This window comes from Silurus meridionalis, chromosome 10, assembly GCF_014805685.1.
Source record: "Silurus meridionalis isolate SWU-2019-XX chromosome 10, ASM1480568v1, whole genome shotgun sequence".
Lineage (NCBI taxonomy): Eukaryota > Metazoa > Chordata > Actinopteri > Siluriformes > Siluridae > Silurus > Silurus meridionalis.
The window spans coordinates 357,693-374,475 of NC_060893.1; the positions used below are offsets into that span (position 1 = coordinate 357,693).

Genomic DNA, 16,783 nt, shown 5'->3' on the forward strand with positions numbered 1-16,783 from the left:
TGTGTGTGTAGACTCGTGTGTGTGTGTGTGAGACTGTGTGTGTGTGTGTGTGTGTGTGTGTGTGAGACGTGTGTGTGTGTGTGTGTGAGAGACTCGTGTGTGTGTGTGTGTGTGTGTGTGTGTGTGTGTGTGTGTGTGTGTGTGTGTGTGTGTGTGTGTGAGACTCGTGTGTGTGTTGTGTGTGTGTGAGAGACTGTGTGTGTGTGTGAGACTGTGTGTGTGTGTGTGAGAGACTGTGTGTGTGTGTGTGTGTGTGTGTGTGTGTGTATGTGTGTGTGTGTGAGAGACTGTGTGTGTGTGTGTGTGTGTGTGTGTGTGAGACCTGTGTGTGTGTGTGTGTGTGTGTGTGTGTGTGAGAGACTCGTGTGTGTGTGTGTGTGGTGTGTGTGTGAGAGACTGTGTGTGTGTGTGTGTGAGACTGTGTGTGTGTGTGTGTGAGAGACCTGTGTGTGTGTGTGAGAGACCTGTGTGTGTGTGTGTGTGTGTGTGTGTGTGTGTGTGAGAGACTGTGTGTGTGTGTGTGTGTGTGAGACTCTGTGTGTGTGTGTGTGTGTGTGTGTGTGAGACCTGTGTGTGTGAGAGACTGTGTGTGTGTGTGTGTGTGTGTGTGAGTGTGTGAGAGACTGTGTGTGTGTGGTGTGTGTGTGTGTGTGTGTGTGTGTGTGAGACCTGTGTGTGTGTGTGTGTGTGTGTGTGAGACTGTGTGTGTGTGTGTGTGTGTGTGACTGTGTGTGTGTGTGTGTGTGAGACTGTGTGTGTGTGTGTGTGTGAGAGACTGTGTGTGTGTGAGACTGTGTGTGTGTGTGTGTGTGAGAGACTTGTGTGTGTGTGTGAGAGACTGTGTGTGTGTGTGTGTGTGAGAGACTGTGTGTGTGTGTGTGTGTGTGTGTGTGTGTGTGTGTGTGTGTGTGAGAGAGACTGTGTGTGTGTGTGTGTGAGAGAGACTCGTGTGTGTGTGAGAGAGACTGTGTGTGTGTGTGAGATGTGTGTGTGTGTGGTGTGTGTGTGTGTGTGTGTGTGTGTGTGTGAGACTGTGTGTGTGTGTGTGTGTGTGTGTGTGTGTGTGTGTGTGTGTGTGTGTGTGTGTGTGTGTGTGTGTGTGTGAGAGACTCGTGTGTGTGTGTGGAGACTCGTGTGTGTGTGTGTGTGTGTGTGTGTGAAGACTCGTGTGTGTGAGAGACTCGTGTGTGTGAGACTCGTGTGTGTGAGAGACTTCGTGTGTGTGTGAGACTCGTGTGTGTGAGACTGGTGTGTGTGTGAGAGACCTGTGTGTGTGAGAGACGTGTGTGTGTGTAAGACGTGTGTGTGTGTAAAATTTAAATGTTTATAATAAATGTCTATTTGTGTTCTATATATTATACAGTCAGTTACACAAATAACCCCATTCTAAATTAAATTATTAATAGAATTAACTGTAGTTTAGCAGTAATTTTCTGTGTGCTGATATGATGTGTGTTTGTGTGTGTGTGTGTGTGTGTGTGTGTGAGAGAGAGATCCATTCAGTGATCTAAATTGTACAAAGGCCACCATTTAGATTGTTTTCAGTAAAGCTGTAATGACCTACAGAATGATCAGCATTGCTGGTGGCCACACACACACACACACAAACACACACAGTCTTGTATATAAATTATATATAAAGTATTTAGCATTCTGCTGTTAGCTGGTTGTAGTGTGTGAAGTCTTGAAGGCGCGCGCTCGTGTGTGTGTGTGTGTGTGTGTGTGTGTGTGTGTGTGTTGAACGTGTGGAGCCTCTGCAGCTGAAGGTATTTTTGTCAGATTGAATCAGAGTTGAAGCTCAGCCTGAATGCAGCTGTGTGTTTCTGGTTTCAGCTACGTGCACTTTGATTGTGATGGTATTTCCTGTGGCTCCTCTTCTCACTGGTGCTCACTGAGCCTCGTCCATCCTTAGAACTCTTTACACCAGATCTTAATGATGTAGAAGCTTTTTCTGCTTCCAGTGCTGATGTGATCTTTATTACAGCGTGTTGGAGGTATGGCACTGATCACAGAGCCGCATGTAGATACCATATAAGAAATAAATAGAATAAATGTGATCAAACTTTGTGCATTTTTAGGAGTTTTAAAGCATTTAACATCTGTTTTAAATCAGTATTTAGGATGAATCTGTTGCTCAGGTTTAGTGGTCTGGATTACTTTTGCCTGTCAGTTCAATACAGGAGTTTTTCCTATTTGTACATAAAGACATGAGTGAAGAAACATTAGAGCTCCTGTCATTACTCATTTCTCCTTTATTAAGGAGGCACCACTGTGATGCTCTTCTTAAGAACATCTTTCCATATCCACTTTGTGATTTTTTTGATTGTGTTGATTGTTGTGTTATTGCTCTGTTGTTACGTTTGTGCTAAAGCAGGATGAGGTGAATCTCAGTGTGCACACGAGCAGAGTTTGGTCGACACTCTGGTGCTGGTTCCTGGTGCTGAAAGCATCTCATTTGCATGTTTCTGAAACTGTTTTATTGCATATAAGAATGGAAAATATCTGGCTTGTGATTTGTTAATGAGAACTGCACGCAGGTATCCACAGGTAAACACCAGACACGAGGCAGAATAACAGTGATCTGAGTAACCACATGCACAACTCTTTGAATTTGCTGCTCATTTTGAGCATCATGTTGTTCCTTATCCAGTTTGAGGTTTTATTATTACACACTGGAAGCGTGAGTGACGTGTGAAGCGTGTAGTTCATCTCACACTGTGGCTTTATTGTAGCAGCTCATGTCTCGTGTCAGTAACATCATCACGATTCCAGTCACACGTCTGTTTGTTTTTCAGGCACTGGTGTATTTTGAGCAGCTGAAGGAATCTCCTGATGGATGGGAGGTGTGTGCTGAAGCACTGGCTAAAGGTATCTACAGGTGAGACCCACAATCCTCTGCACACCAGTGCTGGATGTTCACCATTTCATTATTTCTGCGCTTTATGATCAGAAGGTCTCAGGTTCCTGCCCCTTCACTGCCAAGCTGCCACTGTCGGGCCCTTAAGTAAGGCCCCTAACCCCTTTATACTTGTGGGGTGTCTACATAAGCCGAACATAAAATCGTGTCACTGTGCTGTTGTGTTTAAGGGACAGATGATAAATTGTTTAGTGCATGTTGTTATGATCCTGAAAGCTGTGAGATTTACAGTGTGAGCTCACGCCTCAGAGTGTATCAGTTCATCACTGCTCACTTTCTGTGCAGGAACTGATGCCTTCAGCTGACCACTTCAGCTCCCTAAATAGTGCTCTCTTAGTGAGAGACACAGGAGGCTGGCTGGCTGGCTGGCTGTCTGTCTGTCTGTCTGTCTGCCTGCCTGCCTGCCTGCCTGCCTGTCTGTCTGTCTGTCTGAAATCAAGGAAAGAGTTTCTCGGTTGTAATTATCATTAGACAAGTAGTTTTTTCAGATTGACATTTCTTAATATTTAAGATTTTTCTGTTTCAGGAACTTGTAATACACTTTACTTGTGTGTGTGTGTGTGTGTGTGTGTGTGTGTGTGTGAGAGAGAGAAAAATGTCCTTCTCCTTAATGCTTATGGACTTGATTAGTTTTCTCATGATTTCTTAAAAATGCGTTCACGTGAACACGTCTTTGGTCTGTCGGAATGCTGCTGTTCTGTGATCTGACAAAACATTTTTCTGTTTATTCTTTCAGTGATGATCATGTAAAGTTCTTTTGTTTTCAAGTTCTGGAGCATCAGATCAAATACAGGTGAGATTATAGTCCACATGCTTTCAGCAACCACACTTCCTGTTTCTGACCAAAACAAGTCCTCACGAGAGCTGTGACACCCCTGTGGTAGAGCTAATAGTGTGTGTGTGTGTGTGTGTGTGTGTGTGTGTGTGTGTGTGTGTTTTGCAGGCATGCGAGACTCACCGGAGCTCAGCAGCAGCTCATTAGAGAGACTTTGATGAAATGGCTGCAGTTGCAGGTGTGAAAGTATTTTCATGATCATGAAAGATAATGAATATGAAGTGTTTTCATGCTGCTGTTTCTCTCCTCATTTACCTTCTGTTATCTGCAGCGCTGTGATAAACGATGTATAGTTTCTTCTCAAAGCTGTTAAATGTCAGTTTTAGGAACCTGTGAGGGGACTCCAGAGAAGAGTTTGTGTTTTTATATTAAGCTGAAAGTCAGAAATTTTTTGTAAAATTCCAGTTGTTTAAGGTAGCAGGGAAAAGAACATGGACGTCTGTAGGTTTGCTCTGAAAGCTCATGAAAGCTGTGTGTTCTATAAGCAGTAACTCTACAGTTCAGAAGTGAATGAGGAGCCTGGACCTGTTCAGGTCCTGATTCTACCTCGGTGTTTAGCTGTGATTTTTCTCCCCACAGTTGATGAGCTCACACCCTGAGAAGCCATTCATCAAGAACAAGGCCGCACAGGTGTTTGCGCTCACCTTTGTCATGGAGTACCTGACGCTGTGGCCCAAGTTCTTCTTTGATGTTCTCTCTCTGGTGGGTCTAAACCCTTATGGCCTGGACATCTACCTGCGTACGCTCATGGCCATCGACGCCGAGGTGGTGGACCGGGACATCTTGCACTCTCCTGAGGTACGGCTCACCTTCAGCGTTCTGCTGTGTTCTGCCTGGTCTTCTGTAGCTTCCTCACGTATCATAATGGTGTTTGAGGCAGTGTTCTCACACTGAGTACAATCCTGGCTGGATGGATCTCATTTTAAAAATCAGAATGAACAGCTATAAACTGCATATCAGAAGAAACAGGAACATGTTTATTTTACCCATTTTATATTACAGATAAATACACGTCTGTGTCTGCAGGAGACCCGCAGGAACACTCTGATTAAAGACAGCATGAGAGAGTCGTGTATCCCGGCCCTGGTGGAGTCCTGGTACCAGATCCTGCAGACGTATCAGCGCACTCACACCGAGCTCACGTGTCAGTGTCTGGAGGTAGTCGGCGTGTACGTGTCCTGGATCGACCTCAACCTCATCGCCAACGACAGGTCAGAACATCTCCACAGCTGCTGAAGTTCATCCTCATCCTGATTCTCTGATTCGTGTGCTGAACGTGTCGTATTGCTCATTGTGCGCTTTTCATATCAGAATCATTACCCCGGTTTTCACTAGTTTTGATGAGCACCATATTCTTCTATCAGGTACAATAACACTGCATCAGTGGTTTCGGTGGTTTCCACCATATTTGTGTTTTAGCAGTGTTTCTGGCTCTAGTGCAGTTTATCTGTGTACTCTGGATACTCAGGCTTTCAACATTCAGCACATTTCAGATCTTTCAGGTGTTTAAACAAATTCATTGTTTCCTTGAGCCCCAGCTCCGCCCTAGTGAACAGTGTAGCGTCTGTGCTCTTCTATTAAACTGATGTAGATTCAGCTGCTGCCAGGCAACAACAGGGTGATCTATAGACCGAGCCCACTCTCTGTTATTACTGGTGTGTGTGCATGTCGTGTGGAGAACATGAGCTGCACCTGATAATGGAGTAAAGCAAGTTCATAACACAACTGTGGACAAAGTCTGAATATATTCTACAGAAAGTACACACAACTGTGACCTGTTTTACAGGAAATACCTACACATTTCCATTTCCATACACAATATCAGCAATCAGCTCAGGTGTGTGTGTGTGTGTGTGTCTGTTTGCAGGTTTGTGAATGTGTTGTTGAGTCACATGTCGGTGGAGGAGCTGAGGGAGGAGGCCTGTGATTGTCTGTTTGAGATCGTTAATAAAGGCATGGACCCAGTGGACAAAACCAAACTGGTGGAGTCTCTCTCTCAGGTCCTCCAGAGTGCTGGATTCTTCAACATCAAGCAGGTACATGCTGACGGAACACGGCAGTAATTACCTCACAGCCAGGATTATACAGCAGCAGAGTGTGTGATTGTGGTGTGTGTGTGTCTCAGGAGGAGGACGTGGACTTCCTGGCTAAGTTCTCACGTCTGGTAAATGGAATGGGTCAGGCTCTGGTGTTGAGCTGGACCAAACTCACTAAAACCGGAGACCTGAAGGTGGCAGCAGAAGCCCTGCAGGCTCTGGAGGCCAAGATCCCGCTGATGCTGCAGCTGCTGATGCACGAGGACGATGACATCTCAACTAATATAGTGGGCTTCTGTTACGACTACTTACACGTGCTCAAACAGGTACACACACACGCACACACACACAAATTGCACACAGGTTAGTGACCTTGCTGAAATGAGCCATTGGTAAAACAAAGTTTTTCAGAATTAATAATTTTTTACATTTGCATTTGCAAACATTTTTTCTCAAGGCACAGCTGAATTAAACAATCAATATAAACATGAATTTCACAAAAATAAGATCTAAAACATTTTGCTTAAACAAACATCCTGTTTTTCTGCTGTAGTTTAAGATACTGTACATGTTTACATACTCATTCTGGCAATTTTGCAAACATTATTCAATGTGTTTAAACTTTTTTTTTATGGAATGTTGCTAGAAAGAGAGACACCAGGCAGAGCTGAGAGAGAGAGAGAGATACCAGGCAGAGCTGAGAGAGAGATACCAGACAGAGCTGATGGTGAGAGAGAGAGAGAGAGAGAGAGAGAGAGACAGATACCAGGCAGAGCTGATGGTGAGAGAGATACCAGGCAGAGCTGATGGTGAGAGATAGAGAGAGACAGATACCAGGCAGAGCTGATGGTGAGAGAGAGATACCAGGCAGAGCTGATGGTGAGAGATAGAGAGAGAGAGAGAGACAGATACCAGGCAGAGCTGATGGTGAGAGAGAGAGATACCAGGCAGAGCTGATGGTGAGAGGTGAGAGAGAGAGAGAGAGAGAGAGATACCAGGCAGAGCTGACGCTGTGTATGGGGATGTGTGTGTGGGGAAAGCAGAGGTTGCCAGGTGAAGTCACATGACCACACGTGCGCTGACTAAACTGAGACTATCTGGTCTTTTTTGTTCTGTTAGCGGCGTGAAAAATCTGAAACTGTTCTCGGAAAGTATGTGTTCACACGTGCACTTATTTATTCCATTTAATCACAACATTTGCTGTCATATAATCGCACAAGCCGCCATCATGACTGTGATACGATTAATGGTGCAGCACTAATAGAAACCCCAGTGGACCTTCGAGTAGTTTCTGAAGGATCATTAGCTCCAGTTCATCACAGTACCATCACCTTTCTGTTCCTGTTACTGACGCTGTTTATTTCCTCTCTTTCACAGCTTCCTGTCCTTAATGATCAGCAGAAGAGTAACACTGAGGTAAGAATAGATCTCAGCCACTGTTCTCTGCTGATGTTCCACAGTGTAACTGTAGTGTTTCTGTGCTCCTGCAGGCCATCATGCTGGCTGTTATGAAAAAACTGACATATGATGACGAGTACAACTTTGAAAATGAGGTAGTTATAATCCTGAATAACGATCTCTTCTTCTTATTACAGTGGAACCCGGTTATCTCGACCTCGGTTAACTCGACAACACTATTAAGTCGACACTTAACCCGATTAAGTGGAACCGCCAAATTCTCGCTTTGTCTAAGCATTTTTTATCGTTATGTCGACTTTTTTTATGTCGCCGAACCCTGATATCTCGAGCACAAGGGGGGAAAATTTGACATTTAACGCCGGTTATCTCGGTGCAGACGCAGAAGAACTAGCGAAAGTGGCGGAAAAATCAAACCTTACAGCTGCTACAGGTGTTGTATTGTATACTGGTGAATCTCTGCTGTTAGTTAGTGCACATATGCCTTTTGTTGTTAAATGTTATGCGATGAACGGGAGGCGAAAGCCGCGCTTGGTAGGAACATGGGATGAGCAGCAAAAGCATAGAATGAACACCGGCAGGATCGGGGGGGGGGAATCCGCGGTGCGCTTTGGGAAGAAAAGCGCAGCCGTTGAGAGAGTGCCGGTGGGAAGACACGTACCGGGATACGCATGCGCGATAACAACGACCGCCGTGAACTAACATATACCAACAATAATGGACAGTGAGAGTGTGGAAGTTTAAATAGGAGCTGGTGATGATGATAAACGAGCACCATATGTGCGCGATTGAAGCGGAGCTTCAGAGAAAGCGGCGAAAACACCTGACACGCTGAAGGGGCGAAGGGGCGTGGCAGGTGGATTCCTGACAGATAAACATGTACTGTATGTATTTTTATAGCATGCCTTCATCAAACAAATCGCGGCAACGCTGTTGTGTAAAAAACCCTTCAAAAACACGTGCATGCACATTCTCATTTATTAACGCACATCATGTACATAAAGAAATTTCAAGCACGTTAATATATTGCCGCCATTTTGATTTTCGTTTATCTCCATCATCGGTTACCTCGATGCTTTTTGGCGACCCCCTAGGACATCGACATAACCGGGTTCCATTGTATTATAATTATTATCATTATTAATGTGAATGCAGAGTCAGGAGAGGTTTATAAAATGCTCTTTTATGTGCAATCTTCACTCTGGCTGTAAGGGTGAGGATGAGGCCATGTTTGTGGAGTACAGGAAGCAGTTGAAGATGCTGCTTGATCGCTTGGCTCAGGTTTCTCCTGAGCTCTTACTGGAGTCTGTGCATAGAGTCTTCACCAGCACTATGCAGTAAGATTACACACACACACACACACACACACACACACACACACACACACACACACAGTTACCTGCAGCAATTAGCTAGCATTGTGTGTGTGTGTGTGTGTGTGTGTGTGTGTGTGTGTGTGTGTGTGTGTAGGAGCTGGCAGTCATCCCGTTTCATGGAGGTGGAGGTGGCAATTCGCTTGTTTTACATGTTAGGAGAAGCACTACCTGCATCCCATGGAGCTCATTTCAGTGGTGATGCAACAAAAGCCAGCACGCTGCAGGACATGATGAGGACGGTGAGATGAAGATACACTCTTACTGGTTTTGACACTTAATGTGTCTACTGTCTTCTTGTTTCTTGTTGTCTTTTTGGGGTTTTTTGTTTTGTTGCACATGTGCACTTTGTGGTGTTAGTTTAGAGTTTTGTGTAGTTGTGTGTTCCTTTTGTTGATTTGTTTGCTGGAGCACCACGGTGCTGGTGGAACGTCGTTTCATTTCACTGTGTTCTGCACTGTGTGTGTGTAGTGTGTGTGTGTAGTGTGTCTAGTGTGTATGTAGTGTGTGTATATACATATCCTACAAAAAGGAAAATCCTGTGTGAAAATGTAATATTTGTATCACATTGTAACTCGGACTACCTGCATGTAGTAGGTTTGGGGTCACGGAAATGTTTATCCATTTACAGTTATTTGCCCAAAATGTTTACGTGTGTGTGTGTGTGTGTGTGTGTGTGTGTGTGTGTGTGTGTGTGTGTGTGTGTGTGTGTGTGTGTGTGTAGCTCATCTCAAGTGGTGTGAGTGAGTACCAGCACACCTCTGTGACTCTGGAGTTTTTTGAGACTGTTGTTCGCTATGACAAGTTCTTCATTGTGGAGCCTCAGCACATTCCACATGTCCTGGTGAGTTTTATCTCCTCTTACCATCATCTACCTGCTCAATCCACTAACACTACACTAAATCCAAGCTGTTCAACTTTATTTCTATTAAACGTTTCACAATGAACATCAAAGCAGCTTTACAGAACTTATGACTGAAAGTGTATTATGTGTATTAATCCCATATATTTTTCGCGTGTGTGTGTGTGTGTGTGTGTGTGTGTGTGCGCACTATTCAGATGGCATTTTTGGATCATCGTGGTCTGAGGCACAGCAGTCCGAAGGTGCGCAGCAGAGTGGCGTACCTTTTCTCCAGGTTCATCAAAACCCTACAGTGAGTCTAAGCTGCACGTGGATCCTGATGAAACGTCCTCATGTCCTGCACTGCAAACAAATAAACAACAAATCAGTAAACAATTAGTGATTTACATTTGATCTTTTTATTCCTTTACTACAGTAAACACATGAACGCTTTTATTGAAGACATCCTGAGCCGAATACAGGACCTTCTGGCTTTGAACCCTCCTGTAAGTGTCTCTCTCACTCACACACACACACACGTACGTGTGCAGGCTGGATGTATACCTCACTCTCTGCGTGTTTCAGGAGAACGGGTTTCCTGCGCTCCTGAGCAGTGATGATCAGCTGTTCATGTTTGAGACGGCCGGGGTTCTGATCGTGAACGGTGAGTGTCCAGCTGACAGGAAGCAGGTGCTCATGCGCAGTCTCCTCACGCCGCTCATGGAGGCCTTCCGCCTGCTGCTGGCCAAACTCACCCAGGAGAGCGACGAGGAGAGACAGACTGCACTCGCTGACTGTCTCGGTCATGCTGTGGGCTTTGCCAGGTATCTTCTCCAATTTCCATCCAACACACATCACAGAGAAGAATGAAGTGCTGACTGATCATTAATCATTTAGTTTAAAGGCTGATGATAAAGTGGATCTTCTATATACAGTATTCTCTCTCTCTCTCTCTCTCTCTCTCTCTCTCTCTCTCTCTCTCTCTCCTCTCTCTCCTCTCTCTCTCTCTCCTCTCTCTCTCTCCTCCTCTCTCTCTCCTCTCTCTCTCTCTCTCTCTCTCTCACACTCTCTCTCTCTCTCTCTCACTCTCTCTCTCTCTCTCTCTCTCACACACTCTCTCTCTCTCTCTCTCTCTCACACTCTCTCACGCTCTCTCGCTCTCTCTCTCTCTCTCTCTCTCTCTCTCTCTCTCTCTCTCTCTAGCCGTACTAGTAAGGCGTTCAGTAATAAGCAGACGGTAAAGTTGTGTGGTTGCTCTGAGGTCTACCTGGACTGCCTGCAGACGTTCCTCCCCGCGCTAAGCTGTCCTGTCCAGCGGGGGACGCTGCGCAGCGCCGTACGCTCCTTCCTTCATCGCATGATCATCTGTCTGGAGGAGGAGGTCCTGCCCTTCATCCCCAATGCCAGTGAGCACATGCTCAAGGACTGTGAACCCAAGGACCTTCAGGAGTTCATCCCCCTCATCAGCCAGATCACAGCCAAGTTCAAGGTGTGCTGTGTGAAGGTGTTTACACTCGTGAACAAACCAGGTGTTCAGTAATCAGGGTTTTATCTGTAGACGCTCTCATATTTTCTAAAACCCACCATCACTGCTAGACCATGTGGAGAAGTTTATATTACATACTGCAAATTACACTTTTTTATACATAAGTTTTAGCTTTGTGTGTGTGTGTGTGTGTGTGTGTGTGTGTGTGTGTGTGTGTGTGTGTGTGTGTGTGTGTGTGTGTGTGCAACCATTATAGTGTCTTCTCAAAGCACAAAAGTGTAGAAATGAACCGTGGATCTGTTTTACAGGAGACATTGTGCAGTCTGTTTGTTGTTATTTTTAGAGGACCGTAAATCAGTACTGATACACAAACTGCACACTGACTCCTCTAAAATATATCCATGTTTCATTTCTACACTTTTGTCCCTTGAGAAGACACTAACATGGTTATAAAATCGTTGCTGAAATGTGAGGGTGCACTTACTTTTTTCAGCAGAGTAGAAAGCCCTGGTATCTCAGGGTGATGTGGAGAGAGAACGTGGAAAACATGATCAGTGAGCTGAACATATAAAGCCGGGTATTTAAGCAGCTTTACGGTGCTGTAGTGTTTCAGCCTAGACAAGACAAGGTCACAGCAAGGTCATATATTAAAATAAGGTCATGTGTTCTGCAGTAATTTCTTCTTTTTAAAGGATATTTTTTAGACATAAATGAAAATCAGTGTTTGAGGAATCATGCATATAATCAGGTTTTGTTCTCGGAAGGTAAAGTCGTTTATAGTATACTGTATGTGTGTCTGCTGTTTTATGCTCACTCATAAACATGAGCTTCACCCGAGCATCTAAAATCTGTATAACGTGACAGGAGGCATCTCTCAACACAATCAGACCTGATCAGATATTAGTGTAAATATCTGATCCGCCGTCACCTCTTTATGAGGATCAGATATTTAAACCTCATAAAGATTAACACTGAGCCTTTTTTCTAAAAATGTACTTATCTGGAAGCTATGTAGATCATGATATAAGACTCGTATCTACCTTCCAGATCAAGATCCTTCAAAATGTTCCGGATTTGTTTCAACACATTTTTGTCAGAAGACTGAGGGATCTTAAACAAGAGTATTTAAAGTTTTAGATGCAGCAAGTGATTATGAATATTTTATCATCATATGTATCTAACTGTGTGTGTGTGTGTGTGTGTGTGTGTGTGTGTGTGTGTGTAGAGTCAGGTGTCTCCGTTCTTGCAGCAGGTCTTTATGCCATTAGTTCTGGCCATTTTTGAGGTTTTATCTCGACCAGCAGAAGAGAACGATCAAACAGCTGCTCTGGAGAAGCAGATGCTGAGGAGGAGCTACTTCAGCTTCATCCAGACCATCGCCAGCAGTGGCATGAACGAGGTCATGGCCAACCAGGGTGAGTTTTAAACACCACCACTCCTTCAAAGTACACACACACACACATGTGATTTAGATCAAAGCACTGTTTTTAGTTTACACTTTTATGTTCTTCAGGTGCTGAGAACATTGAGCGTGTGCTCTTCACCATTATTCAGGGAGCAGTGGACTTCCCTGACCCCATCGCTCAGAAGACCTGTTTCATAATCCTCTCCAGACTAGTGGAGCTTTGGGGTAAGGATGTTTCTGTTCATCTGATCACATCTGGCTTACAGAACATTTTCACATCTGGCCAGAGGGAAGATTCAGTTTTCTAAGACTATGCAGCAGTAGTGTTCCGTATTGTTACATGTGTTTACCCCCCAACACACCCCTCCCCGGTATCTCAGGGTGATGTGGAGAGAGAACGTGATCATGACCTGTGATGTTGAACATATAAAGCCGGGTCTTGTGTTCTATATTCACTTCTTCTTTTTAAAGGATATTCTTAATCATAAATCTGCATGGAGGAGAATCAGTGTTAGAGGCGTCTCTGTAGACTTCCTGTGTACGTTCTACCTGTGTACCGTCTACCCCTGTACCCTCTACTCCTGTACGTTCTACCCCTGTACCGTCTACCCCTGTACCGTCTACCCGTGTACCCTCTACTCCTGTACCGTCTACCCCTGTACGCTCTACCCCTGTACGTTCTACCCCTGTACGTTCTACCCCTGTACGTTCTACCCCTGTACGTTCTACCCGTGTACCGTCTACCCGTGTACCCTCTACTCCTGTACCGTCTACCCGTGTACCCTCTACCCCTGTACCCTCTACTCCTGTACCCTCTACTCCTGTACCGTCTACCCGTGTACTGTCTACCCGTGTACGTTCTACCCCTGTACCCTCTACTCCTGTACCGTATACCCGTATACGTTCTACCCCTGTACATTCTACCCGTGTACGTTCTACCCCTGTACCCTCTACTCCTGTACCGTCTACCCGTGTACGTTCTACCCCTGTACGTTCTACTCCTGTACCGTCTACCCGTGCGCACTTCATAACCTCAATGTGGGAAACGTCCTTTATGAATACCTTTTAGCATATAAATAACATTTACATTACGTGTGTGTGTGTGTGTGTGTGTGTGCGCGCGCGCGCACTTGTGCAGGCATAAAACTCTAAACGCTCAAACCTGGAGTCTTCTTTCTGTTTGTTTTGTTTCAGGAGGTAAAGACGGTTTAATCGGCTTCCCAGACTTTATTTACAAGCACATTCTCCCCGCGTGTTTTCTGGCTCCTCTCAAACCGACCTTTGACCTGTCTGATGCACAGACCATCCTGGTACGTCTCCATGAATTATTAAAAATGATCAGACACAATCTGTTCAAACTGTTTGATTTGTTTCACCCCCGTGTTTTTCAGACTTTATCTGAGTGCACACTGACTCTGAAAATCATTCATCTCAAGAGGGTGAGTCGACGGGTTCTGGGTTTGGGGTTAGGTTCTGGGTTACTGTTCTGGGTTTGGGGTTAGGTTCTGGGTTAGTGTTCTGGGTTTGGGTTTAGGTTCTGGGTTAGTGTTCTGGGTTTGGGGTTAGGTTCTGGGTTTGGGGTTAGGTTCTGGGTTAGTGTTCTGGGTTTGGGTTCTGGGTTAGTGTTCTGGGTTAGTGTTCTGGGTTTTGGTTTAGGTTCTGGGTTAGTGGTTTGGGTTTGGGTTCTGGGTTAGTGTTCTGGGTTTGGGTTTAGGTTTAGGTTCTGGGTTAGTGTTCTGGTTTGGGTTTAGGTTCTGGGTTAGTGTTCTGGGTTAGTGTTCTGGTTTGGGTTTAGGTTCTGGGTTAGTGTTCTGGGTTTGGGGTTAGGTTCTGGGTTAGTGTTCTGGTTTGGGTTTAGGTTCTGGGTTAGTGTTCTGGGTTTGGGTTTAGGTTCTGGGTTAGTGTTCTGGGTTTGGGGTTAGGTTCTGGGTTAGTGTTCTGGGTTTGGGTTTAGGTTCTGGGTTTGGGTTTAGGTTCTGGGTTTAGGTTTAGGTTCTGGGTTAGTGTTCTGGTTTGGGTTTAGGTTCTGGGTTTGGGTTTAGGTTTAGGTTCTGGGTTAGTGTTCTGGTTTGGGGTTTAGGTTCTGGGTTAGTGTTCTGGGTTAGTGTTCTGGGTTTGGGGTTTAGGTTCTGGGTTAGTGTTCTGGGTTTGGGTTTAGGTTCTGGGTAAGCAGATCAGATGATCCCATTTGTCCGGTTGCAGTAGAAATGCAGTTTCTTTTGCTGCTTCTGTTTGTAAATCGGTGTTTTCTCTCCCAGGGGCCAGAGTTTCTTCAGTTTCTGCAGCAGGAGTATCTGCCGTCTCTGCACGTCTCACCTGAGATCACACGGGTAACAGTCACGTGTTCTGTGTTACCTGGGCAACGCTTCATTTACTCCTTATTTATTTTAATTAAACGTTCACTTTTTACGTTCTGACTTTAACAGGAACTCTGTCAAGTGCTTCAGCAGCCCGACACCAAAGTCCTGAAAAATTACATGAAGGTATCTCACCACACGTCTGCTCTTCACTATTTCCCTCTTCAACAGAGGCAGTTTAATAACGTGTGTGTGTGTGTGTGTGTGTGTGTGTGTGTGTGTTTGTTTGTTTGTTTCCCTCAGGCCTTCTTTCAACAAGCCAAACTGTAAACCTGCGAGTTTTACATCATAAATTAAAGAACTGCGCTTAGTATAGAAGCTGCTTCAGCACTTAAAGGGAGAAGCGTAACTGCGGCCGTCTCTGATGTGAAGAGGAAAAACGCTACAGGACTCGCTCTCACCCACCAAGTACAGTCACACTGTCTCGAGGACGGACGTCTGTGATTGGACACACGGACACGTCAGGGAGCCGCGAGGAAACCGAACCTCAGGACTTTGGGGAAAGAGATTTTGTTCTGAACAAGTGCTTAAGAATTATGACCCATGATTCCAGTAATATTTAGTATTTGTGAAAGCGTGGGGATTTAAACGAACCTGTCCAGGGTTAAAGAGTGTGTGTGTGTGTGTGTGTGTGTGTGTGTGTGTGTGAGCAGCTGGAAACGGGGAGTTTTGCTGAAATTATTTTATTTAATTAGATTTTTTTTTATGTTATAAAATAGGAATGTTTAGTTTTTATTTGGAGTGATGATGAAATTTCTGATCTGAAACAGACGAATGTGTGAAGTTTGTTTTCCCCCAATTCATAGCAGATTAAATGCAGAATAACCAGTTTCACGTGTACAAGTTCGTGTTTATACAGTTCCCAGCCTTCATCTCTCTCTCACACACGCACACACACACACACACACTGAATTGACATGTGATCATGTCAATTCATTAATGCCTGCAGCCTCCCCCCACCCCCCACGTGTGTGTGTGCGCACGTGTGCTGGTTATGTTTCAGGCTGCAGGTTAAACTAAATTTTATTTCACTTATCAGGAAATAATAAAATTTGGTTTTGATAATTCTGGAGGCGGAGAGAACAAAATTGGCTCTGAATTTGAGAGGCGCTGATCATCATCATCATCTCCTCCTCTGTCCATCACAGAAACATTCAGCCAGTTGTGGCCATCTGTGTGTTCATGTATGTAGAAGAGGGCAGAGAGTAACACAATTTAAATAAAAAGATGGAATGTGTGTAGGAATCCTGTACTGCACCATCAGTGTGTTTATTCACTGAAAATAAAAGTGAACGATATCCAGCGGTTTTTCAGCAGCGTTTAATCCGATACTCAACTCCAGCAGCTCCGTAATGAAAATTTGCCAACCAAAAAAGTTTGATGCTGGATTTTGTTTGTTTTGAGACTCTTTAAATCTCAATCCCAATAAAGTGTTTCATAACATAATCCAGTGTTGTGTTGAATTCATCATCTTTCCTGAATGGATTTAGAACTGAAGAGCAGATGAGAGTAAAATTGAATAAGATTTCGTTTGAAGCTTGTGGACTGCAGGAGAAAACGTCACAGCTGCTGCTTCTCATCACTGGGAATCTCAGTCCAAAACATCAGCCAGACTCCGATTCCCTCCAGAATCAGAGTAACAGGAGATTGAGGTCTCAGGTTTATAGTTTTATATCACCTGCAGGTTAATGAGCAGAAACTGTGGGTGCTGGTGAGAGGACACGTGTCCACGCCGTTACTCTGCACCGAGTCGTGCGTCTGATCTGCTGTAAGTTTAGAATTAAGAGTTAGATTTGATTTGCTGCATAAACCGTGATTCCAGACATCAGTTACTGAGCAACTAAAGAACATTGAGGAAGGATTTGGACCAAAGTTCTGCATCTCTGAACAGTTTATAACCAATACTTTTGGTATTTGGTGTTGAAGTTCTCAAGGTTTCTTGCTTTTTCTGTATTTTCCTCTGGATCACTGCTGCACCTTTTCTATGACATGATTTTGTGTCTTCTGAAGGTCCATCGAAGCTGGTTTTGGAGAATGAGATGCATCACTTAAAGAACATGGGTTTAGATGCCACGTTGCTGTGCTGTAGATCATTCCAGCTTGTCTCTTCAGCTCTC

At 44.6% G+C, this 16,783-nt stretch overlaps 1 protein-coding gene across 2 annotated transcripts in view; it reads left to right on the plus strand.

Annotated features, from left to right (window-relative positions):
* The window catches only part of xpot (exportin, tRNA (nuclear export receptor for tRNAs)), a 24,543-nt gene extending 9,047 nt beyond the window's left edge, over positions 1–15,496 (plus strand). The window contains exons 3-25 of one of the 2 annotated variants that reach the window (XM_046859574.1): positions 2,796–2,878; positions 3,654–3,710; positions 3,861–3,930; positions 4,332–4,550; positions 4,755–4,963; positions 5,620–5,788; positions 5,878–6,114; positions 7,166–7,204; positions 7,279–7,341; positions 8,417–8,541; positions 8,675–8,819; positions 9,302–9,421; positions 9,637–9,731; positions 9,855–9,924; positions 10,004–10,242; positions 10,622–10,907; positions 12,130–12,319; positions 12,418–12,534; positions 13,504–13,619; positions 13,701–13,748; positions 14,568–14,639; positions 14,736–14,792; positions 14,910–15,496. In XM_046859574.1, coding sequence (XP_046715530.1) covers positions 2,796–2,878; positions 3,654–3,710; positions 3,861–3,930; positions 4,332–4,550; positions 4,755–4,963; positions 5,620–5,788; positions 5,878–6,114; positions 7,166–7,204; positions 7,279–7,341; positions 8,417–8,541; positions 8,675–8,819; positions 9,302–9,421; positions 9,637–9,731; positions 9,855–9,924; positions 10,004–10,242; positions 10,622–10,907; positions 12,130–12,319; positions 12,418–12,534; positions 13,504–13,619; positions 13,701–13,748; positions 14,568–14,639; positions 14,736–14,792; positions 14,910–14,936 — 2,853 coding nt within the window. In that variant the 3' untranslated portion in view covers positions 14,937–15,496. The remainder of the gene's footprint in view (positions 1–2,795; positions 2,879–3,653; positions 3,711–3,860; positions 3,931–4,331; positions 4,551–4,754; positions 4,964–5,619; positions 5,789–5,877; positions 6,115–7,165; positions 7,205–7,278; positions 7,342–8,416; positions 8,542–8,674; positions 8,820–9,301; positions 9,422–9,636; positions 9,732–9,854; positions 9,925–10,003; positions 10,243–10,621; positions 10,908–12,129; positions 12,320–12,417; positions 12,535–13,503; positions 13,620–13,700; positions 13,749–14,567; positions 14,640–14,735; positions 14,793–14,909) is intronic. The other variant, XM_046859575.1, reaches the window with a different exon arrangement.
* Positions 15,497–16,783: the final 1,287 nt, after the last annotated feature.